The sequence below is a fragment of the Excalfactoria chinensis genome, chromosome 1 (genome assembly GCF_039878825.1).
Source record: "Excalfactoria chinensis isolate bCotChi1 chromosome 1, bCotChi1.hap2, whole genome shotgun sequence".
NCBI lineage: Eukaryota > Metazoa > Chordata > Aves > Galliformes > Phasianidae > Excalfactoria > Excalfactoria chinensis.
This window is the reverse complement of record NC_092825.1, coordinates 64824684-64846576: the sequence shown is the minus strand read 5'-3', so window position 1 is coordinate 64846576 and position 21893 is coordinate 64824684. Positions and strand designations below refer to the sequence as shown.

The following is a 21893-nucleotide window of genomic DNA, read 5'->3' as shown; positions in this document are numbered from 1 at the left end:
GGATCTCGCGAAGCCGCGGAGGGTGGCCCGCGGCGGGGCGGGCGGCCGGGCCATGGGGGCTGCGTGAGCCCGGCGCGCCGCCGGGGCCCTGCTGGCTGGCGGGGCCGGCGGGGAGTTGGGTGAGGAGGGGTGAGGGGAGAGGCGCTCCCCCTGCCAGCGCTGGGGGAGCCGTTACGCCAGCGGCGTAAGTGGCCGCGCGGGGGTCTCGCGGCCTCAGGGGTGGGCGGAGCGGGGGGGGCTGCGGCCGCTTCTCCCACCCCCGCGGGCGCCGGGCGCGGAGGCCGGAGCCGGGCCCCGCGCTCCCAGCAGAGCCGGCGGCGGCCGCCGAGGAAGCGAGCGGAGGGACATGGAGGCCGCCCGGCCGCAGGCGCCCGCGCCCGGCCCTCTCTAGGGCGCCCCGTGGGGCCTACCCCTCCTCCCCGGAGCGAGCCCGCGGCAGGGCCCGGGCGCGGCGCGGAGGAGGCCCGGGACCGCTGCAGCACCGCAGGAGCCGGCCCAAGTAAGAGACGCCGCCCGCGCGCCCCCTCCCCCGGCGGGCTCTGCCGTGGCTGTGCCCTCCTCGTCTTTCTCGTGTGCTTCTCCTGCCCTCGCGCTTTCTGACTGAGAAGCGTAAAGCAAAGGCTGGAAGTTAACCCGAGAGCCTTGATACTGCTGCTCTTTCAGAGCCTGTGTAGCCTAATCATGGGTGTCTTTTTCCTGTTACTTTTAGCAGGAATGCTCTAGATAGCAAGCCGTTTCGGTACGAGTTTTGCTTAAACATACCTTTTAATCACAGGAGGGAGGAAGATAATGCAGTGTGTTATTAATTTTCAACTGTATGCGTTCGTATTTTCTGTATCTTTCCTCCTAGGGGACAAAGAAATGATTATGCATCTAGTATGCTAAATATAAGGGCTAAGGTATTTTTCTCTTTACGTGAATAGTCTTAGTAGTGTGTCCTGAAGCCTAATAGGATGTTATTACACCTAACAGACACAATGTATAACCTAAATAGTGTGAGATAACCACTTCAGAACTCAAGTGTTGTAGTAAGATATTTTTGTGCTATGTGAACCCTGCAGTAATTCGGTGATATGTTTGTCTCCTGCATTGTTTTTTTTCCAACTCTAATATGTGTTTTAGGAAGAAAATGAAAATCTTCTCCGAGTCTCATAAAACTGTTTTTGTTGTGGATCACTGCCCGTATATGGCAGAATCCTGTAGACAGCATGTTGAATTTGATATGTTAGTAAAGAATCGGACCCAAGGAATCATACCTCTAGCACCTATATCAAAGTCACTATGGACCTGTTCAGTGGAATCGTCTATGGAGTACTGCAGAATAATGTATGACATTTTTCCTTTCAAGAAACTGGTAAGTTTTTCTACAAATTCTGCATGATAGTTAATAGAATAATGGGTACATTCATGTTTTTATGAAGCTTTTAATACTGCTTGCTGTTGTTAGAAGTCTAAGTATAGTTTATTATGAGTATATTCATATTGTTGATACAGTGAATTGCTTTTAAAAACTCTTTAAATAACATCTAATGGGATTCTGATGCTAATTTTGGGGGCCTTTGTGTGTTTTGTGCAGAACGTGAGAAGTGCTCACAAAATTTGAGGGAGGACTTGCTGCATATCATACTCTGGTTCTAAATATATATACTTGGTAGCACTTCAGGGTTTTCAATGCTAACTCCAAAGGAATTGGATGGGAATAGGTGGGATATCTCTCCAAAGGGCAGGTTTGAAAAAGTGAGAGGGTTCCCAGGTGCTCTTTAGAAGCAGAAATACCTGGTGGCTCTGTCACTAAGCTCTGGTTCCTGATGTTGTCATATTATTGGGTAAACTCTTAGGAAATTTCCTGGGGCTGATCACCTTAAAAAAATGTGGAAGAAAAATTGTGACAATGATATTGCTACAAAGTAAAGGCAACCAACAGCCTGTTCTAGAAAGCAGCAGGGCTTTGCTTGATGCTACCCAATGCTGCTTGTTCAGTGGTTTGATATGTCCGCCTCACTGCTTGGGTGGATTGCGTGTCCTGGCTCTCAGGCAGCATATGCTTAATTTAAACTGCAGTCTTGTCTCATCATGGGTTTGTATCAAGTATATGCTCAGTTGGTGTAAATCATATAATTAATCTGAAGCCTGTGTGCTTTAAGGACCAGAAACTGAGATGGAAGATATTCTTCCTCTTGACTGTTTCTGCTGACTTTACAGTGTGTTTTGCTGTCTGACATGGAGTAGATCTTGCTAGGTATTTACCCTGTAATCTATTGTGACATCTGGAGAACAGCTTGCTGTACTGCAGTATTTGAACTTTGCGGTAGATTTTTCTTCTGGAAATATTACGTATTTATTAAAACTTCATAATATCATGAAATACTAACTCAGTATCAAGGTTGATTTGATGGCTTAAAAACAAATGCTTGAATAAGAAGTTGCTAATCATTTACTCTCTAAGTAATATTATGAATGAGGCAGGACTGAATGCTTTTTGTGTATGTCTTACTTTTAGTTTGGCTTGTAATTGCATACATCTACAGGGTATCAGTTAGTCTGAAGGAGGAGGTGTAGTCCTTGTCAGTTTGGATTTGGAGATGTAACCATAATCCATGGTCTTAACTGACTGTTATCTGACCTGAACTTTTAATATGCTTTTAGGTAAATTTCATTGTGAGTGATTCTGGAGCTCATGTTTTGAATTCTTGGACCCAGGAAGACCAGAACTTGCAAGAGGTATGCATTGTAGATGCTGTTTTTTTTAATGAATGTTTAGTATAATCACAGGACAAATCATGATGTGTTATTAGTTGCTCCAAGGTGATCAGCTCCCATGCAGGCATGTTCTGCAGCTCAGCAGGAAGTGAATAGGTGGAGACTAGGGTGGGGTGAAGAGGTCCTGCAACTGGGGAGTCCCCAGGGTGAGATGAGAACAGGCAGGGGCTGCCAGCCCATGTGGGAGAGGTTGAGGGGCAGGGTTGGGAGCAGCAATGGGAGCCCCCCATAGGTACAAAGATAGCTGCCCAGGGTTTTGGTTGTGTGAAGCTCCTTCATCTCCCAAGGGTCTGAGAGTTGGGGGGAAGGGGTTCCCAGTATGCCCAGCTCAGTGAACTTCTCAAGCAGGTGTCTAGATTGAATGAGGGAAATCATCAGGCAGTGAAATATCTAGAAGTATGAGACAGAGTGATGTTGTACTGTGCAGTGTTGCAGGCAGACTGACAGTGCTGTCTTAAGTCCTTGTGAGGGAAAGAAACTAACCTGGCTTTCAGCCTTGAGGAGATAGAGTCCAATAAAATGCAAGATAATGGATACAGCAGCATCTTCTCTGCTTGGAGCAAGAGGAGAAGTCTGCCCTTTGCTCTTGAAATCTACTTGCATAACGGACATGCAGCTCTGGGGCTGAAAATAAGAGTGGATGTGGGTAACAATCAAGGCACAGGAAGGGACAATCACATTAAGTTGGTCTTTATTAGTACCTGTGCCACCAAGTAAAAGGTGAAGGGTGTAAATAACTGGGACTTCTTGTTGAGAAGCACTGAGGCACCTGTTTGTCACCCAAACAGTCTCACTAGAGAAGTGAGCCTCACTTTTGTGTGTGGAAAGATCATGGAGCAGAGCGTTCTGGAAGTATTAAGGCACAAGGTTTAACAAGGCCAAATGCAAGTGCTGCACCTGGGCTGGGGCAGTCCCAGGCATGAGTATGAACTGGGAGAAAAATTCTCTTGAGAGCAGCCCTGTGGAGGACTTGAGGTTGTGGTGGACAAAAAAGATGGATGGGAGCCAGCGGTGTGTGCTTGCAGCTGGGAAGGACAACAACTGTATCCTGGCCCTCACCAAAAGTGATACAGCCAGCAGAGCAAAGGAGGTGATGGCCCCATTCTACTCTGCCCTCCTGAGGTCTCAACTGCATCCAGGCCTGGGGACCCCAGCATAAGCAAAGATGTGTATCTGGTGGGTGGCAACCCCTCCTGTGGCAGGGTGGTTACAACTGCGTGGTCTTTAAATTCTCTTCCAACCCAAGCCATTCAGTGATTATATATTCAGTATTTATGTTATGAATTAAAATGCTGGCTGGGTGATCCGTATAGGCAGCAATATTCAGAAATACAAGCAGCTTTCTGAATCAAATTATATTAAAATAAACAGTATGAAGAAATTAGCTGGATATACATTTCATCTGTGAATTAGTGATACTTCTTGAATTTTACACTTGTGCAAATAAACTTCAAAGATATAAACAGTATTTGTATTCTTTATTCTCGCTTTCACTCTTATCTAATGAGCTCATTTTCTGAAAAACTTTAGGAAGCAACTAGATTTCCAAGTTTTCAGAATATGAAAGGGAATTTCAGTTGATAAAGTAAGAATTTCTTATAGGTGTTGGATATAATTTGCAATTATGGCTATGTATTCTCTCTATGAGAAATGATATTGTACAGGCTTGTTAATGCATACTAAATCAACTGCATAGGGTAACCTGGGGTTGGTGTTTTTCCAAAGTCTGGGAGCATATGCAGGTCTTGTATTGCTCTGCTTTTCCCCTGACAATGTGAAGGAACATAAAATTAGTGACGATGGTAACTTTTCTCATAACTGAAAACTGTAACAGATGCCTTAAAAGTAACTTTCAGTCATTCCTTTATCCAGTTAATGGCAGCCTTAGCAGCCGTGGGGCCACCTAATCCTCGGGCGGATCCAGAATGCTGCAGCATACTTCATGGGCTGGTTGCTGCAGTGGAAGCACTTTGCAAAATAACAGAATACCAGCACGAGGCTCGAACCATGCTCATGGAGAATGCAGAACGTGTTGGAAATAGAGGAAGAATAATCTGCATTACTAATGCAAAAAGGTATATATTATCATTTGCTTCTGCCGGCAAGAAAGGGATTTCATACATTTTTTTTTTAGAAGTATTTCATAGATTGCCATAAGTTAATGCTCTAAGTAGCTATATTCTTAGTAAAGCATTTCTTGCCTTATTAATGCTTTTGTTTATGGATATGTACTACAGTAAGCAATGAAAAAATCTCACTTTAAATAGAAAAGCATGTATTGGCTTGTTGCTCTGAATGAGAGTATTTATAATATTGCATAAAACTTTGTTTCTCTCCAGTGACAGTCACGTTCGGATGCTTGAGGATTACGTTCAGGAAACCATTCATGAACATAACAAGCTTGCAGCTAATTCAGATCAGTGAGTACTCCTTCAACAGTTTGTTTTTCCCTACGTGTGCCTGGTATGTTCCCTAAGAAATACAAATGTAAATTCTAAAACCTTTTTCTGATGAGTGGTTTGAATGCTGCTGTGAAATAGAGGGTTCTCAGATGATGTGTCGTTCTTTATCCCCTTAGGACAATGTTTTGTCAGGTTGCTATCTTTTATCTTTATCTAAAACACGAGATGTTATAGTCCTGTAACAAGGCACAGTTACCAGTTGTGCATCTGCATTCTTGCTTGAAAGCAGCAAATTAGTTTCGCTTTCCGTTTTCTTAGACTGAAATAGCTGAGGGGCTTGAAGGTAGTTTTTAATTTCTGAATTAGTGTTGCTTGACGTGTTCCCTTGGGATAAAGGCATCTCTTGATCCCCTTCCTTATGCCGCTTTACTACTGTGCGCTTTGTCTAATTAAACAGTGAACTGTTTGATGCAGGAATTGTGTGTTACCTTGCAAAGTATATAGTAGCTTGAGATTCTATCCTTCATTTCTCCATAGGCACTTATATAGCAGAAGCTATGTTTAGCAGCTGCAAATGCAGTTTTGTATATGTATGAAGGACACTAGTGCCAGGAAATTAGATGCTAAGTCCATTGTTAAGGGTGCCCTGCCATAAAGTCATAAAATGGTTTGGGGATGGTAAGGACATTGAAGACCATCTGGATCCAACCCCCTGCTATAGGCAGGGACACCTCTCTCTAAACCAGGTTGTTCAAAGCCCCATCCAGCCTGACCTTGAGTGCTTCCAGGAAGGGGGCATTCAGAACCTTGCTAAGTAACCTGTTTCATACATTGCTGTAGCAACAGATGCAAGAGAGTGTCTCAATCTTTCCAGGTTTCCAGCTGTTTTAGGAGATAGACATGATATTGGCATAGCCCCATGTTCACCAGAATTCCTGCTAACACTTGCAGGCACGCTTGCTGAGACAAATCCTCTGTAGTGTCCATTTTCAGATGATGAAGGTAAATAGTACACAAGTTGAGGATCTGCTTTATTTAGCTGTAAAAATGTAGCACAGTACTATTGCAATTGAAGGGCTAGAAGTGATGCACAAGTGCTTTTCTGATACTTTATTTTGAATGATGCTTTTGGATGTATTTTATGTAACTTTGTTTCTGAGAGCATTTTCTAAACTGTATATTGTGCCATCTGGGATTGTGCTCTTTTGGTCAGACCAGTCTCAAGAGATCATGTAGTTTCTATAAGATACTTTTAAAATGCTTTTTGCTGCTCTGTAGGTTAAATAGAATGTTTTATTTTCAAGTTTGATGCAGATCCAGAAATGTGAATTGGTCTTAATCCACACGTACCCGGTTGGTGAAGACAGCCTTGTTTCAGATCGTCCTAAAAAAGAGGTAAAGGTCTTAACATGAGAAAATGTATCCCAGTGTTAAGAACAGTGTCAGACTCCAATAGGCAATGCAAATTAAGCCTCCATAAAGTTTTGGGCCCCTGGTAAGGTATAGGAAAAAATACAGGTGGCAATTCTTTGAGAAGTTGCCATCTTGCATATTGTCATCTGAAGTGCATGTTTTCTTTTATAGTATGCAAGCATATATGGCATCATATTTTTCATTTCTTACATTTCTTGCAGTAGTAATTCATGCTGTTTGTGTGTATGTGTGTGAAATAAATGCTGTAGGATGAGAGAATGTTTGCTTTGATTTCTCTTTTGAGAAGGAATTGAATGGAAAACCACCAACTATTTGTATGTTGGATGGATGAGTAACTGTTCTGTAAAAGACCTGTTTGAATTGCTAGCCAGCAGCATGTTCTGACATGTATCTGTTAAATTACAGTGGTATTGCTCAGCACAGTGTTCCATGTTATTCAAGCTGATGCATTATGATTTTTAACTGTTGAATTATTTTTCTCATGACACTGAAATGATGCCTTGATCTGTGTGGTCAAGTGCTAGCCAACAGAATGCCTTTATGGTGGAAAGCCTTGGAAAGCTTGTCTGCTTCCAAAAAAAGGGGTAATATGTCATAGGAATATGGAATGTTTGAAGTTCATCGGATCTTTAAAGTACACTACAGGAACATGAAAAATCATGAAATAAAAAGATAAAATGATGCATATAAGAAATTATTCTATGTGAACGTTTCAGTTGTAGCAAAAATGTGTTCTGTATGAACTTGTATGCAAACACATGCAAATGATGTTGTAGTGTATTGTGCTGACATTCAGGCTGCTCTGTACTGATATAGGAAAAGAATGCAAGGAAGATGTCTTGGCCTTAACACAAAGGGCATCTTGTCTTGCATCCTACTTCAAATGAAAGGGAATGCAGCTACTGTTCTGAGATACTGTACAGAAATACTCACTAGTTTTCCTTTTATCTTTTTAAAGCATGACTGTATAAACGATTATGTCCTTCCTTTATAAGACAATAATTGGTTTTAGGCTTAAAAATGAGTGGTGTCGTTATTTGGAAAATCAAATTCAACTTAGAGCTTGTGTTTTGTTTAACATGCAGATACTTAGAAAGAGCTTTGCACCTGTTATTCAGTGGGTAAAAGAGGGAAACACTAGACCTGAAAAGAGGGTTCTTTTCCTATGTCCTGGTATTCTCCCTGTTAACGATTAATGAGTTGGAGTTCGGAGTTGGTAGCATGCTTTTAACTTCAGGACATGTTGCAGAATCTGCAACTGTAGCAACTGACACAATGTGCAGAATTCTGAAAAAGAAGCAGTTTTTCTCTTTGTAACTTTCCTTGATGGTTTTCTTTCTGATTGAATTTAATAGCATAAATGTTCCGAGTTCAGTGTTTCAAGTGCTTCATATTGTTCTATGATACTAGAGTCTATTCCATTAACACTGTGTGTTTTCTGTCAATTTATTTTAGCTTTCACCTGTTTTAACCAGTGAAGTGCACAGTGTCCGTGCAGGACGGCATTTAGCAACAAAATTGAATGTTTTGGTACAACAACACTTTGATCTGGCTTCAACCACAATAACCAACATTCCTATGAAGGTAATATTGTCTATTGCTTTGTTAGCTAGCTGTATTGCTTCTAAATTTATTTGCTTTTTTTCTTTTTCTTTTTTTTTTTTTTTAATTTAAATGATTTTTTTACATTGTTTTTCTCTCCATATCATTTTTTGTTTCTTTTTTTTTTATTAGCCCACATTTAATGTTTGTGACCAGGTTAGTAAAAGTAAAGTAAAGGAAGAATGTAAAGAAGGACCACAGAACAAAATGTATTGCTGGATCTCTATTTTTGATGTAGCAATACAAGTGTTGTTTCAGTTCTGTCTGTATTATGTCATAAATACAATCTTACTTGCCTCAAATTACTTTGTGATTCTCTTGTCTTTTTCTAGTTGTGTTATTAGATATTCTTGACCCGTGTGCATTTTAGTGGCATAGTAACTCTTTCCTCTGTCTCGTCGTCCCACTCAAAATAAAGGTGTTTGTAACTAACAGCTGGTTTTTGGCTAAAGGTTTTCCAGAAGGATTTCCATTCTGAATGTCTATAAAACAGAAAGACAAGGATGGGATACAATCTATTTGAGGAAGCTATTAAATTTAACGATCTGGACAAAGTTGTTTACGTTCCGGTTTATTTCTTATCACTGCAAGGGAGAGAAATCAGAACAATTAAGTATTTAATAATTAAGATTAGAGTAATTTTCTTTTTCAATTCTTTCTGCCTGGTTTGAAGTATTCAAAGGATAAGGGCAGATGAACTTTTTATTTTTAAAAACCATTGAAGGCTGTAATGTTGTCAATTCTTATTGTGTTCTTTGAAAAACAGCAATTTTCTATGAATGTCTTTCAAAAATAGCGATTTGATATGGATCTAATAAGTTAGAACATGGAATTAAATGTCATGAGACATTGATTTTTAATAAACTTTGACTTAGTTCCTCATATGAACATGACTTGTAGGCTTGCAAATACCTTGTCTGTAGTCTGACCTGTGTGCTGCTGGTATGCCTCTCCCTTCTATCTTTGTCCTTAGTAATAGACTATGTTGAGTTCCTCGTTCATGTTTTTTAACTTGGAATAAATTAGTGGGGTTGCTCTTCCATTTTTGCTGATCTGTTGCTGCTGTTTAAAGATGCAGTGATTATCAACTTGAAGTTGAAAGTACTGTTTTCCGTGCACCTGAAGTGTAAAAAAATGATGATACATTCGAAGTCTTTTTTTGGTCTGGTGAGGCTTCCTAAATGTTATTAGTTTAAGTAAAATTAGTTACATCAATTTCAAGTCTACATCTTCCACTATGTACACTGTCATGACACTTACATTAAGAAAGTTTAGCCTTTTTCAAACCCTGTAAGGAAAGAGAAGGCTGCATCTTTAAATAGATCAGAGAACAGTTTCCTCAATATTTCAGTCCCATTGTTGTCTGATGCACTTGGGAGACTTGTTTTCCTGTAATGTAAGAGCTGAATGTCAAATCATCAAAATAATTTATAAATAAAAATAGTCATTGCTACTTGGAAATAATTGTATATATTGTTTTTGCCTGTCTCTTTTAAAGGAAGAACAACATGCTAACACATCAGCCAACTATGATGTGGAGCTTCTTCATCACAAAGAAGCACATGTTGACTTTTTAAAGAGTGGTAAGTAGAAATAATTCTCTAAATGTAGTTTATTCAGTCATTTACATGCTAGAAGGATTAACAAGCAGGGGTTATGAGCTTTGAACTGATGCAAGTTTCAAACCTTAAAATTATTAGAGTTAAGAGGACACCTTATTTGTAAATGTAGGGGAGAGGGGGGACGATTTTGCAGAAGGTGGATGATATTACATTTTGTTAAAGTATAAAGTGAGGTAAAATGTTTCTGTATTGGTGCTACTTAAAGGCTAAAGCAAGCAACTGAAAATGCCCTGTCTACCAGTGTTTGGTGGAATACTTATTACGTGCTTCTTCTGAAGTGCTAAAGTCTCATTTGAAGTTTTTATAGGCTTTGTTTTCTCATTTCTCAGCATAGTTCATAACTTTTTTTAAGTGGCTCTGAGTCACAAGAAATCATATGTCTTGCTGTATGTATAAAATACATGTATCTAATTACTGACTATAGATGTTCCTTACTATTCAGTTGCATGGCTTTAAAGCGTATTAAGAAGGTGATTATTTAACATCTTACAATACTGAATTCTGGTTGACTTGAACTTACTATGCATGTTGAAAGTACAAAGTTTTAAGGGTGAGGCTCAGGAATGCTTGTGTGAAACCTAGGAGCTCAGGGAATAAGTGTGCTAGTGGAAGCCAAAACCAGACTCCTGGTGCAATGCCCTTTCAGTTTGTTTTCATCAGATCTTGTCGGTTTTGGTTCTTTTATTTATTTTAAAATCCATCTTCTAACAGTACTAAGTACTAGGAATGGGGAGAGTTGATTATTTAATTAGATATTATTTCTTATCAAAGTTGCTGGGAAACTGGTGTTGAGGCAAAACTTAATCCATGAGAGATCTTTCTAAAAGAATTCCAATTATTTTTACTGAAGTCTTAGTCATTAAAAAAGCTTTTTCTGCAAGTTACTTCCATGATTAGTAAGATATTTTGGCTGTTTATCAATGCCTAGAACAATAAATTACAAAATATCTGCTTTAATGCCTTTAGATGCTGTCTACCAGACCAGTTGTCAGTGTGATGTTATACAAAAATATTTGTAGTGATGAAACACCTGTGGCCTGTACTAAATAAATAAGAAAACCATGCTGAGGCGTTCAAATTGAGTTTGACAAAGCAAAGATGCTGGATGATGAGACTGAATTTTATTTTCCCTCAAAAGCCCAAATCATCCAATGTGCATTGAGATCAGTTTCATTTTAGGCTGAGATATGTTATGTACATAAGCTAATCAGCCTTAAAGAAGGGCTCTTAATGCTTGCTAAGGGATTCATCTTTTTTTTTAAGAAAAAAAGGCTGTTTATGTTTTGTTTTACTTAGTATCTGTAATTCTCTAAGTGTTGAACTGAATATTTGGAACATACTCTGGTTCTACACTGTTTTGCTTGCATTTCCTTTTTACAACCACTCAATAGCTGTTGATTTTTCTTTTTAGAAGTTTAAGTACTGTGATTGAAGTAGGGATTTCTTTCACTTGTTAAATATCTAGCTTAATTAGATTACTTCTCATATGTGATCACCTTATTAAATATTTTGTACCTTAAATTTGTAAGCATGAAGTACTACTGTAAAAAGGAAACCACAACTCAAATATTTGCTGAATTTTTGTGAGGCAAAGACAATGTTTGATCATGTTACAATTCACGTTCTTCTGACTTGATATTGCAGGTGATAATCACGTCGGTGGCAATAGCAGAGAAGGCGCGTTTAAAGAAACTGTGACATTAAAATGGTGTACTCCTCGAACAAATAGTGTAGGTATGTAACGTGGGATCTTACAAAGCTGCTATTCTAACTTGTGTTGGATGATATTCTCCTCATGTACTGATAAGAATTAAGCAAGGAGGTAGTTCTTGTTGATGTTTTTAACTTTAATCTGCACACGTCACTGTTGATTGCATCTTGTTTTAATAGTGGTGAAACGATGCCAGCCTCAACCTTGTTTTTGATTACATGAGATGTTTTTTGTTTTCTCTGTTTGGAACTAGGTTCAACCTTTCTTTCATTTTTCAGAATTACACTACTGCACTGGAGCGTACAGAATTTCACCAGTAGATGTAAATAGCAGACCATCTTCATGCCTTACCAACTTTCTCCTTAATGGTAAGTTTGTGTCCTCGGCTAATTATTTTAAAGTTGTTAATATTAGAAATGGAACGCTGTGGTGGCTTTGCACTGGTAGGAATTTTTGCTTCACTGTGCTGCTCTTTCAGTTCCCCTCGACAGAATGGGGGGAAAGTCAGATGAGAAAAGACTCGTGGGTTGAGACAACTGAAGTTATCTTCTCACCCTTATTTTTAAGAGGCAAAATAGACTCCTCACAGGTAGATAAATGTAATTTATTGCTTTTATCTAACAGACTAGAGCAGTGAGAACTAAAAGCACCTACTTCCCTACACCTACTTTTCCTTCTCTCCCTGACTAATGCAGGGGTGTGGAGGTTGCAGTCAGCCCATAGTGCTTAGTCTTGGCTGCTCCTTTATGATCACTCTTACCCCCCTGTAGCACAGGGAACTGGTTGTGGGAACTGGTTGTGCATGGGCTTTCCATGGGTTGCAACTCTTCAAGCATTGCTCGTGTGGCTTATGTACCACGGGGCCCACACTTCAGGGCTGCACTGGTCCCCACTATGGCCTCCTGCCCCACCATGAGCTCTTTTCCATAGGCTCTAGCTCCTGCTCAGGGCACGCTCTTGTGGGGGCCCTCTGCAGGCTGCAGCATCCTTCAGACCACATCCACCTCCAGCAATTTGGGGTCCTCTGTGGGCTACATGGTGCCCGTGAGCTGCAGAAGGACAGTCTAGGCACCATGGGCTTCTCATGGGTAGGGAACTTCTCTGCACCTGGAGCACCTCCTGCCTTTTTTCTGTACTGACCTCAGTGCCTGCAGTGCCGTTTCTCACGTTTCTCACTCCTCTCTCCCAGCTGTTGTTGTGCAGCTGTTTTTCCCTTTCTTTACAAGAGTGCTATCCCAGAGGTGTACCCAGCATTGCTCATGGCTCAGCTCTGGCAGTGGTGGGTCCCTTTAGGAGATGGCTGGACTTTGCTAGCAGTGGTTACCTCTGTAGCCTTCCTGATAACAAAAACTTGCTGTGTGTTTTTCAGCCTGTGTAAAGAGGGGTATGTCTGTATACTGTGAAAATGCTGAGTATATTTAACATGTCATATGAATAACTGGAAATGAGAGGAAAGAGGTAGAGAGCAGATACTGAATTCTGAAAGTCCTTTACTGAATCCAAATGTAGAATATGTTGTATGCTGTTTAGTAGGAAACATTCCTTTCTGTAGGTGATGATACCCTTATCATAACGCTAGAGGTATGTAGTCAGCTTTAATTGTGTTTCTTTACAGTAAGCAAAAAAAGGCTGCATTACAAACATCCTTTTAATGGGAAGTTGTTGTGTTTTTTATTTTTTTCCCAGGGAAGTTATTCTATGTATTTTTTTTTTTTTCTAAAGATTCTGTACTGGAGAACTACTTTGGTCAATAAAAATAATTAGAACTAAAACTGGTGGTATATTTTAAATAACTACTCCCTTCTGGTCTTCTGTTTCTGCTTCCTTGTAACAAGCTGTTTGGAGGTTACACCTCTTTGTTTGTTGTAATAGAATGAAAATAAGTCAGACAACTTTGTGTGTCTGGGAAGTTGTGCCTGTTTTAACTACTAAAAATAGTATAAGTGGTTACCTCTTGAGTTGGTTATGCTTTTTTTTTGTAGAAGGTGCTATTAATGAGTTTCTGCCATAGAGCAAGATAATGGTTAAGTATACAACATTATCTTTGTGTATGAATGGCTTGTTATTTTTAAGTCAGCATACCATATGAATGTCTAAATGGTTATTTTTCCTAGGAATAATGTCCTGCTTATTAAAGCGGTAATGTGTTCCCAGGAGGGGAGGGGGCCTTTCAGCTGTTCTGTGTAAGATTTAAAAGCTTACTGTATTGTTTAGGGAAACAGAGTAAACAACCGATCTCGCTTCCAACAGGTCGTTCTGTTTTGTTGGAACAGCCACGCAAGTCTGGCTCTAAAGTAATCAGTCACATGCTCAGCAGCCATGGAGGAGAAATTTTTCTGCATGTATTAAGCAGCTCACGATCAATTCTAGAAGATCCCCCATCAATCAGTGAAGGCTGCGGTGGTAGAGTTACTGACTACCGGATTACAGTAAGGCTTCTATTTTTTAGTTTATTTTCACATTGATGACAAGAGATGTAGTACAATGGCTGTTGTGTATAGGAAATTCCAGTGTGTGTTTTGTAGATTTGTGGTGGTTTACATGACATCATAGTCTGATTTTTCTTTGTATACATTGATGTATCTTTAGTACAAAGTAGAACATCTGTTTATTGTCACGTGTGCTTCATAGAACCCTTTCCATGCTGAGGAAACTCTTGCTGCCTTATGCACTATCCATATCTAATCTTAGTTTTGATTCTGAAACGGCATTTTCCTGGCAAGGTTTTAGTATGGGCTGGGTACAAGTAGAACTGTAGCATGGTCATTGTTGGAAGGCTTGATTGTGCGTGAATGCATTGTGAAATAAGTAGGAAAGATGAAGTTGTCAGCTTTGAACTCTGGTTATAGAACAGGCAGTAAGGAGGCATTTTTTTTAACACTTCCTTTGCATCTACTGTATGTAAGCAGGAGTTACTTCCAGAAAACGTAGTAAAACTGCTTACCACACGCAAAATACCTTATAAGTCCAGAAGACGTTCTCATTTAAAACTTCATGTCAGTTTTTAACCCGTTATTATGAATTTTTATGTTTGCCTCAAAGAATGTTGCAAATTTGAAAGCTAGAAACAGAGCTCTGGGTGTTGGAGTCAGGCTTAATGGTGGTGGTACGCAGTTAATGATAGGCAAGACTATGCTGTTTCACCCATTCAGTGAAAGCTACTTTGTTAGAGAAATTCCTAACTTTATTTTGTTTGGTTATCATTAGGATTTTGGTGAATTTATGAGGGAAAACCGATTAACTCCTTTTCTAGAACCCAGATATAAGATCGATGGAACTCTTGAAATTCCATTGGAACGTGCAAAAGATCAATTAGAGAAACATACTCGTTACTGGCCTATGATTATTTCTCAGACTACCATCTTCAACATGCAAGCTGTAAGTAATCTTGGGTGTGTAACCTTTTCTTCTGGTCTAGAGTAAGTTTGAATCTGCTGCTTGATGGAAGTGCTAACTATATGATGAGTCATTTGTCACAGAATGAGTTTATTTCAAGATTTGATTTTAAACTTCAGTAATTAACATCAGTAGATTGTAACTGTTTAATCTAAATTGAGTGTCGTACTTGAAACTGGCTTAGCTATGGAGCTGCTGGGTTGTTATGGGTGAAGACAGCAAAGCATGCACGTGGTTATAACTCAGTGTTACTATTAAATTCAGAGGAGAATGTAGCATTTTTGTTGTGTGTTGTTCCGTGGTTACTCAGACTTCTTTTTCATCTTCCTGCTAGTTTCCTGCAATATGTCGACTTCCCATTCTTAACTTATGTTTTGTATTGCAGGTAGTGCCATTAGCCAGTGTGATTGTAAAAGAAGCAATGACAGATGAGGATGTATTGAATTGTCAAAAAACAATATACAATTTGGTAGATATGGAGAGGAAAAATGATCCGCTGCCAATTTCAACAGTTGGTACCAGAGGAAAGGGCCCTAAGAGGTTAAATACCAGTATTTTTGTTGTTGTTGTTGCACGTTTCTCAGAAATATATCATTTATATTGTTTTCCTACGTGTTTTTGAAGTGTGGCCGAAGGTAATATAGAGTATAGTAATTGATATGCAAATGCTGCAGATACTTTGCAAAAACTATTTAGTGGCAGTGGTTGTGCTGAATGTTAGGAAACAGAAGTTGTTTTATTGCTGAAAGTTTGTATGTTAAATGTGAATCTGAAAATAACCATTGAGAAAGGTGACGCAAGCTATGGGAGAGAAAGTGGGATAATGCCAAATGATTAAAAAGGGGAACTTAAGAATATTGTAAGCAAACAGCAGTATAAAATTGAATTATTAAAATACTCAAATACACTTGAAACCATTACTTAAAATATAGAATGCTCCTTTTAAAATCTGCATAGGATATTCATTTATCTGTTGTTCCAATGGTGACATACAGATGTGTTGTATTTCCAAGAATTAACTGGAAAGAAATTAATCTGCAACAGATTCCCAGTCATCTGGAAATTATTTACAGCCAACCAATATAAGACTCCTCATTTTTGTTTTTATGCAAAGATTTATTTAAATCACAGGCATTTCAGTACTTGAGTGGCCATCGGCATATCACAATATTACTCAACTTTCTGGTTAGCAAACAGTTGACTGAATTTAGAAGTAACTTTTGGCAATGAGATCTCCTGGAAGTTAAGAATTTGCTGTCAGTGGAATCAGTATTTATGCTTCAACTTAAACTGATTTCTGAATGTTAATTGAGAGAGATCACGTGATGTGGTTCTGTGAATTTCAAGGATGGAACAATCTAAGGTGTGGATAGACCTTCAAATGAAGGAGAGAGCTCGGGGGATAAACAAAAATATATACCAAAATGTGACACAGAAATAAAGATATTTAATTTAGCTATTCATTTAGATTATCCTGTATACAGTTCTGCTTTTCCTACCCTTGCTTAGGGATGAACAGTATCGGATTATGTGGAATGAACTGGAGACTCTTGTACGAGCGCACATTGGTAACTCTGATAAGCACCAGCGGGTCTTAGAGTGTTTGATGGCTTGCAGAAGCAAACCCCCAGAAGAAGAAGAACGCAAGAAACGTGGCAGAAAGAGAGAAGATAAAGAAGACAAGTCAGAGAAGTCAGGAAAGGACTATGAACCAGATAAGCCATGGCAAGAATCAGAAAGGTACATTTTCTGAAGTAATATAAAACCATTATGTAATGTTTTTTATAATGATCGTCTTCAAGAGAATTGCTGTAAAATGGTTTTAATTTAATTTGTTGGTAAGGCACAGTTAAAAGTATGAGCAGTGATTGTGTATCACAATTTTTTTTTTTGTCAGTTGCCATTAATAATCTGGAAAAATCTCTGTTGTTATTATAGTGCCTGCTTATCAAATGTGCTAAGTAAAAATATTTTACAAATACGGCTCTTGGACAAGTTGCTGACAATTTAGCAGGGCTTTACACTACTTCATAACTACAACACACTGTACTGTAGGAATATTAGAACAGGAAATCAACTGTATAGTCACATTTTTCAGTCACTTGAACTGCAATTGCTTGGATATATCCAAGTTAATTTGGCTGGTCTCTTTGGTTGAATATCAAGGATGAGTGTCCTAGCACCTACAGTTTATAATTCATGTTAATTATCCTAACTTTTGTCGCAGTTAAGGATCTGTTTTTCTTCTTTCAAACTACTTATGCTAAAGAGTAAAAGGCTACCTCAGTGAGAATGATAAACATGTTTAAAAGGAAATGAAAATATATTTGATGGTCTTGAAGTCTTCCAGAGGATTATTTGGCTAGTTTTCTCAAGTTTCCCAGTTTGATGAGTGGCCAGTAGAAACATCATTCTCATGATGTGGGTTGTGGGTCACTTGAAGAGTACAGAAATGTCAGGAAACAATAGGTGCTGTTGTAGTGTATCTTCCTTCATTGCTTTCCTTCCCTCTCAAAAAGGTTAAAAGGTCTTTTGGATCGTGAAAAAGAAGAACTAGCGGAAGCAGAAGTCATAAAAGATTCCCCCGATTCTCCTGAGCCCCCCAACAAAAAGCCTCTTATAACAATGGATGAAATGCCTGTAGTAGAAAAGGCAAAAGGTAAAACAGAGGAATTGTGACAGATTTTCTCACTTGAAAATTTGTACATCAGTGTGTTTTTGGTTTGGCTTTTTTTTTTTTCCCCTAAAGTAATGAGGTAGATCTTGGAGTAAAAGCTGAATTAGTGTGAAGAGAATGTTTTAATTAAGGCTGAGAAGCTCTTGGTAAATGTGTTAACCTTAACAAGTTAATGTCAAAAGAAAGACACTGAGGCACTGGGTCAACCTAAAGATAGACAATTGGATTGACAAGAGACAAGGACAGATTTCTGCTGGTGCTAGCTGAGGAACTCTGACAGAAGTATTATTTAAGAGTGGGTATCAGAAACAGCCATCTCTTGCTGACTAATGGATGTAGACATACCAAATGGTCTGGTTGTCAAAGGGACATTTTTCACTAGCTTCTTTTCCTTGTTGAGCTGCTGGTGTCCGTCATAATGGCTGACTTGGTGTTATGATTTTGCTTGTGAAACAAATTCAATCTCCTATAAAGCAGCAACTCAACTGCTGTAACTCTATTTATGTTGTACTTATGTAGTCTATATTACAAGTGTAAGAGGCCTACAAGGCTTTATAATATTAGTGCTGTACTACCGTGTCTGTAATTTCTTCTAAAACTTTATAATGTTTTAGGAATACAGAAATAAATCACCTTATTATAACTAAGTCATTTAATTACAGATTTTGCCTGTTTTTGCATGCAATTTTAGGGCCGATGTCCTTGCTGTCTTTATGGAGCAACAGGATTAATACCGCCAATTCTAGGAAACACCAGGAATTTATTGGTCGTTTGAACTCTGTCAACAATAAAGCTGAGCTGTACCAACATCTGAAAGAAGAAAATGGGTTTGTATCAATAAATGTATCACTACTACTCAAGCAATAGTCAAATGCACTATGGATTAATAGCTTATTTGCGTTAGAAGGACTGCTTATGCTTCTGAGGATTATAATATGCAAAATTTACAAAACAAAAATTGCAAATAAACTTTTATTTCATTTTTTTTCTTGGTCTGTTGATTGTATTAACAATGATGACCCTTACCAATTGTCTTCTGCTATTTCAGAATGGAAACGACAGAGAATGGAAAAACTGGACGGCAATGATTTTCTTCAAACAGGATACGACTAAATTGCGCAGGGGGGGAAAAAAAAGCCAGAACACCGTGATGTTGGAGTTGAAATTGGTACCGTTTAGTACAATTGTTTAATTCTGTTTTGTTTTCAGTTTTTTGTATTTCTATTTTTCTATGAACTGTAAAATCCACGTATCACACTGAGTGGTGTGCAAATAGAGCCTGTCCTGAAGTACTGTACAGCCGACTTTTTAGAATGAAGAAAACCTCTGCTGCCAAGGACTAAATGAGATTGTCAAAGATGTTGGTCTGAATTTGAAGTCTTTTTCCATAAGTATTTAATACAGCGGTGACTGACTGTTTGAAGAGCTTCAGTTTCAATTGATAAATAACTGATACAGTTAATTTCAGTTCATTAATCCTTTTATTTATAGGAAACTTCTCAGGCATCCAGAGTTATTGAAAAGACCGCACACTGAATACCTTCTCAATGTGTCAGTCTTGGTTTTCATGCAAGTGGTGGGGTGGGGGGTGTGAGTGCTTTTAAAGACAAAGTGTTGGCTTAAGAACTTTTTAACATTTGTTAGGAATGAACTTTAGAGAGCAAAACCTTTCAGGTTGTTGTGCTGGAATTGAGTGTTTTTAAACAAAATTGAAATAAAATTTTTGCTAACCATTAAATGTTTTTTTTTTGATGGAATATAACCTCCAAACTACCTGTGGCTTTAGGCCACCTTAGGCCCTAATACTTATAAACGTAAAGGGGAGACTTGTTCTGAATATCTGAATATGGCTGTGAAATGACAAATCTAATGACCAGTCTTCCTTTGTCCCCCCCCTCCCCCAGTAGAATCTCTGCTAATCTCTCCAAGTAGCTGATCCCTTCAACGTGCCAGTCACAGAAGAGCAGGGCATGAAGCTATAGAGATAGAAAAATAAAACCTCATTCAGAAACTAGTTCCCAGTCTTTCTATGCTTTCAGTTGAGTTTAGCAGAGTTCTATCAGTTTTCCTCTGATCTACTCCCATTGCTTTATTTTAGCCTGTATAAGCAACTGAAGGTCCCGCAGCTTTAATGTATTGGTTTGTCAGTGTAGAAAAGCTCAGGAAGAGGCCTTAAAACTAAATCAATATGTTTATATTTCTTCATCTGAAACTTGAAATACCATACTTCATGATGACTGAATCAGGATACAAATATGCAGGTAAATTTACATTGGTAGCCACAATTAGGCACTAAGTGTGATTTGTTAAATGATTGTAGGACCCGTTTATTGCAGTGAGAAGAGAGTACTTGCCTGGTACTATATTGATTACATTTAAGAATGTATGTAGTTTTCACAGGAGCAATGTATGATTTTTTTGGATACCCTGAAGTCTGAGGCCTTCCTTTCGTATTTGAAAATAAGGTGTGATAAACATAGATGTGTAGTCCTGCAGGTTTTCATTTTAAAGTCATGTGTTACTTGTGTTAAATACTACTTACGGAGTTTAGGTGAACTGGTCTCTCAGTGCAGGTTTTGAAATGTGGATGATGAAAAGAAACAAAAAAACTCTGGTTTCTTCTCCAGTAGCTTAGCTTGCAGTAGAAATGAAAGGTATTTCTTGTTTGTGAATTAAAAGTGATGAACTCCCATAGTAAGTTTAAAGACCTGTAAGCCTACATCTAAACATTTTCACTATGGTATTGGTACACACCGTTGCACCTCAACACAGTCATTACCTTAAACACATCTGTTTACTACACTCCACTTTTCTTTTTAAAAAAAAAAATCAATAATAGGACAAAAGTAATGCAAAAAGATCATAAATTTGGCAGGGTCATCTTAAATCTGTCTTAAAAACCTGTGGCAGAATCTCATTTCAGGGTGTGTGTTGGTTCTGCTCTTGTAGCCTGGCTTTGTGCAGATCGATCGGCAGTTCTGAATATGCTGCACCTCCAGGTAACTTATTTAACTTACCAACTTGATGTATAGACTCCCAGCTACAGGAAATTACTGTTGGTTTGACTTCTGCATCAAAAACGAGCCCTGGCTTATAGCTGAATGTCTTTTGCAAACTTGAAGTTGTCAACTGGAAGATTCTGTACTTATTCAAAAAGTTAATCAAAGCTGCAGACGTGGACAAATGCTACCGGCCTATGCAAGAAGTAAATCCTTTTGCTGCTGTTACATTTGTAAAGCAAGTACTGTTCCTCCAAGAAAGATCTTAATGGGTCAGCAGTGCTTTCATACTTGTGGTTTAATAGTCACGGTTCATCTCCCTTTCTGCCTTCTGCTTCACTAGATCTGGTTCTGCTCACTTTTTTGACAGTAGGAGCATGCACTTATGTCTAGGCTATTTAGCCTGCACAAACTATCTGTTGGCTGTGTGCTTCTTAGTGGCTGTTTGCTGTGTGAAAGCAGTGTTGGTGGTTGTTGGACTGCCCTGTGTGCAGCATGGCTTCTCTGCATGCTTTTCAGTTGGAGTTCAGCAGTATATTGCCACTATGCAATGTGGCAGCGAGATCACACTCTGATACCATAGTTGCCTTATGGTTTCATGTTCTAAGAAGCTTTATTTCTTTGTGTGCAGCCTCTGGGAGAGTGCAAGGCAAATAGCCATTCACTTTAGGATCTTCAGCAGATACAGATCTTGGTATACTGGCTTGGGGCTGACTTACAGTTTGCTTTTCCAGTAAGGGAAACTGCACAACTTGTGTCACAGGGTAAAGCCCAGATGCAGTGCAAACACTGAGTAATTTGGGACCTTTGTGAAAAATAAAGACAAATCAAGATGTCAGCATAAATGTGCCCTTTAAAATGTTTATCCTCTCACTGACTTTGCCTTTGAGTGTCAAAATGTGTTCTCAGGGTAAATCGGCAATAACAGAAGCCCAATTCAAGAGTGTGTACATCAACACAAGGAGCATAGGGAACAAGCAGGAGGGCTTGTAGGCCTGTGCATACCTACCGGGCTGTGATGTCTTTGGCATCAATGAGGGGTGTTGGGCTGACTCTCAGGGCTGGATGTAGGAATAGATGGGTAATGAGCACCTGGAGACCATGGAGCTGACAGAGAGCTTATGGATTAGCATTAAAAGGAAGGCAGGTGCAGGAGGCAGTGCCAGATGTCTGCTACAGGTCGCCTGATCAGGAAAGCAAAATTGATGAGGTCTCTATAAACAGATAGGAGCAGCTTCACGTTCACAAAACATGGTTCTTATGGGGGACATCAACCACCCCAACATTTGT

The 21893-nt window shown here is 39.1% G+C and overlaps 1 protein-coding gene across 1 annotated transcript; it reads left to right on the top strand.

Annotated features, from left to right (window-relative positions):
* The first annotated feature begins 193 nt into the window (after positions 1–193).
* On the top strand, positions 194–19339 carry INTS13 (integrator complex subunit 13). The gene is made up of 17 exons (XM_072331664.1): positions 194–499; positions 1123–1354; positions 2647–2721; positions 4633–4835; positions 5100–5180; positions 6467–6557; positions 8052–8180; positions 9697–9781; positions 11465–11554; positions 11810–11899; positions 13782–13960; positions 14739–14909; positions 15313–15467; positions 16437–16667; positions 17447–17586; positions 18296–18431; positions 18653–19339. The coding sequence occupies exons 2-17, from the start codon at positions 1130–1132 to the stop codon at positions 18690–18692; spliced, it is 2121 nt and encodes a 706-aa protein (XP_072187765.1). The 5' UTR covers positions 194–499; positions 1123–1129; the 3' UTR covers positions 18693–19339.
* Positions 19340–21893: the final 2554 nt, after the last annotated feature.

What these genes read in the sequence shown, in the direction of transcription:
- INTS13 (XM_072331664.1), top strand. Translation starts at nt 1,130, where the DNA reads ATGAAAATCTTCTCCGAGTCTCATAAAACTGTTTTTGTTGTGGATCAC. An exon ending in TCCTCGAACAAATAGTGTAG is followed by an intron (nt 11,555 to 11,809) that starts GTATGTAACGTG and finishes TTCATTTTTCAG; the next exon opens with AATTACACTACTGCACTGGA. An exon ending in CCATCTTCAACATGCAAGCT is followed by an intron (nt 14,910 to 15,312) that starts GTAAGTAATCTT and finishes TTTGTATTGCAG; the next exon opens with GTAGTGCCATTAGCCAGTGT.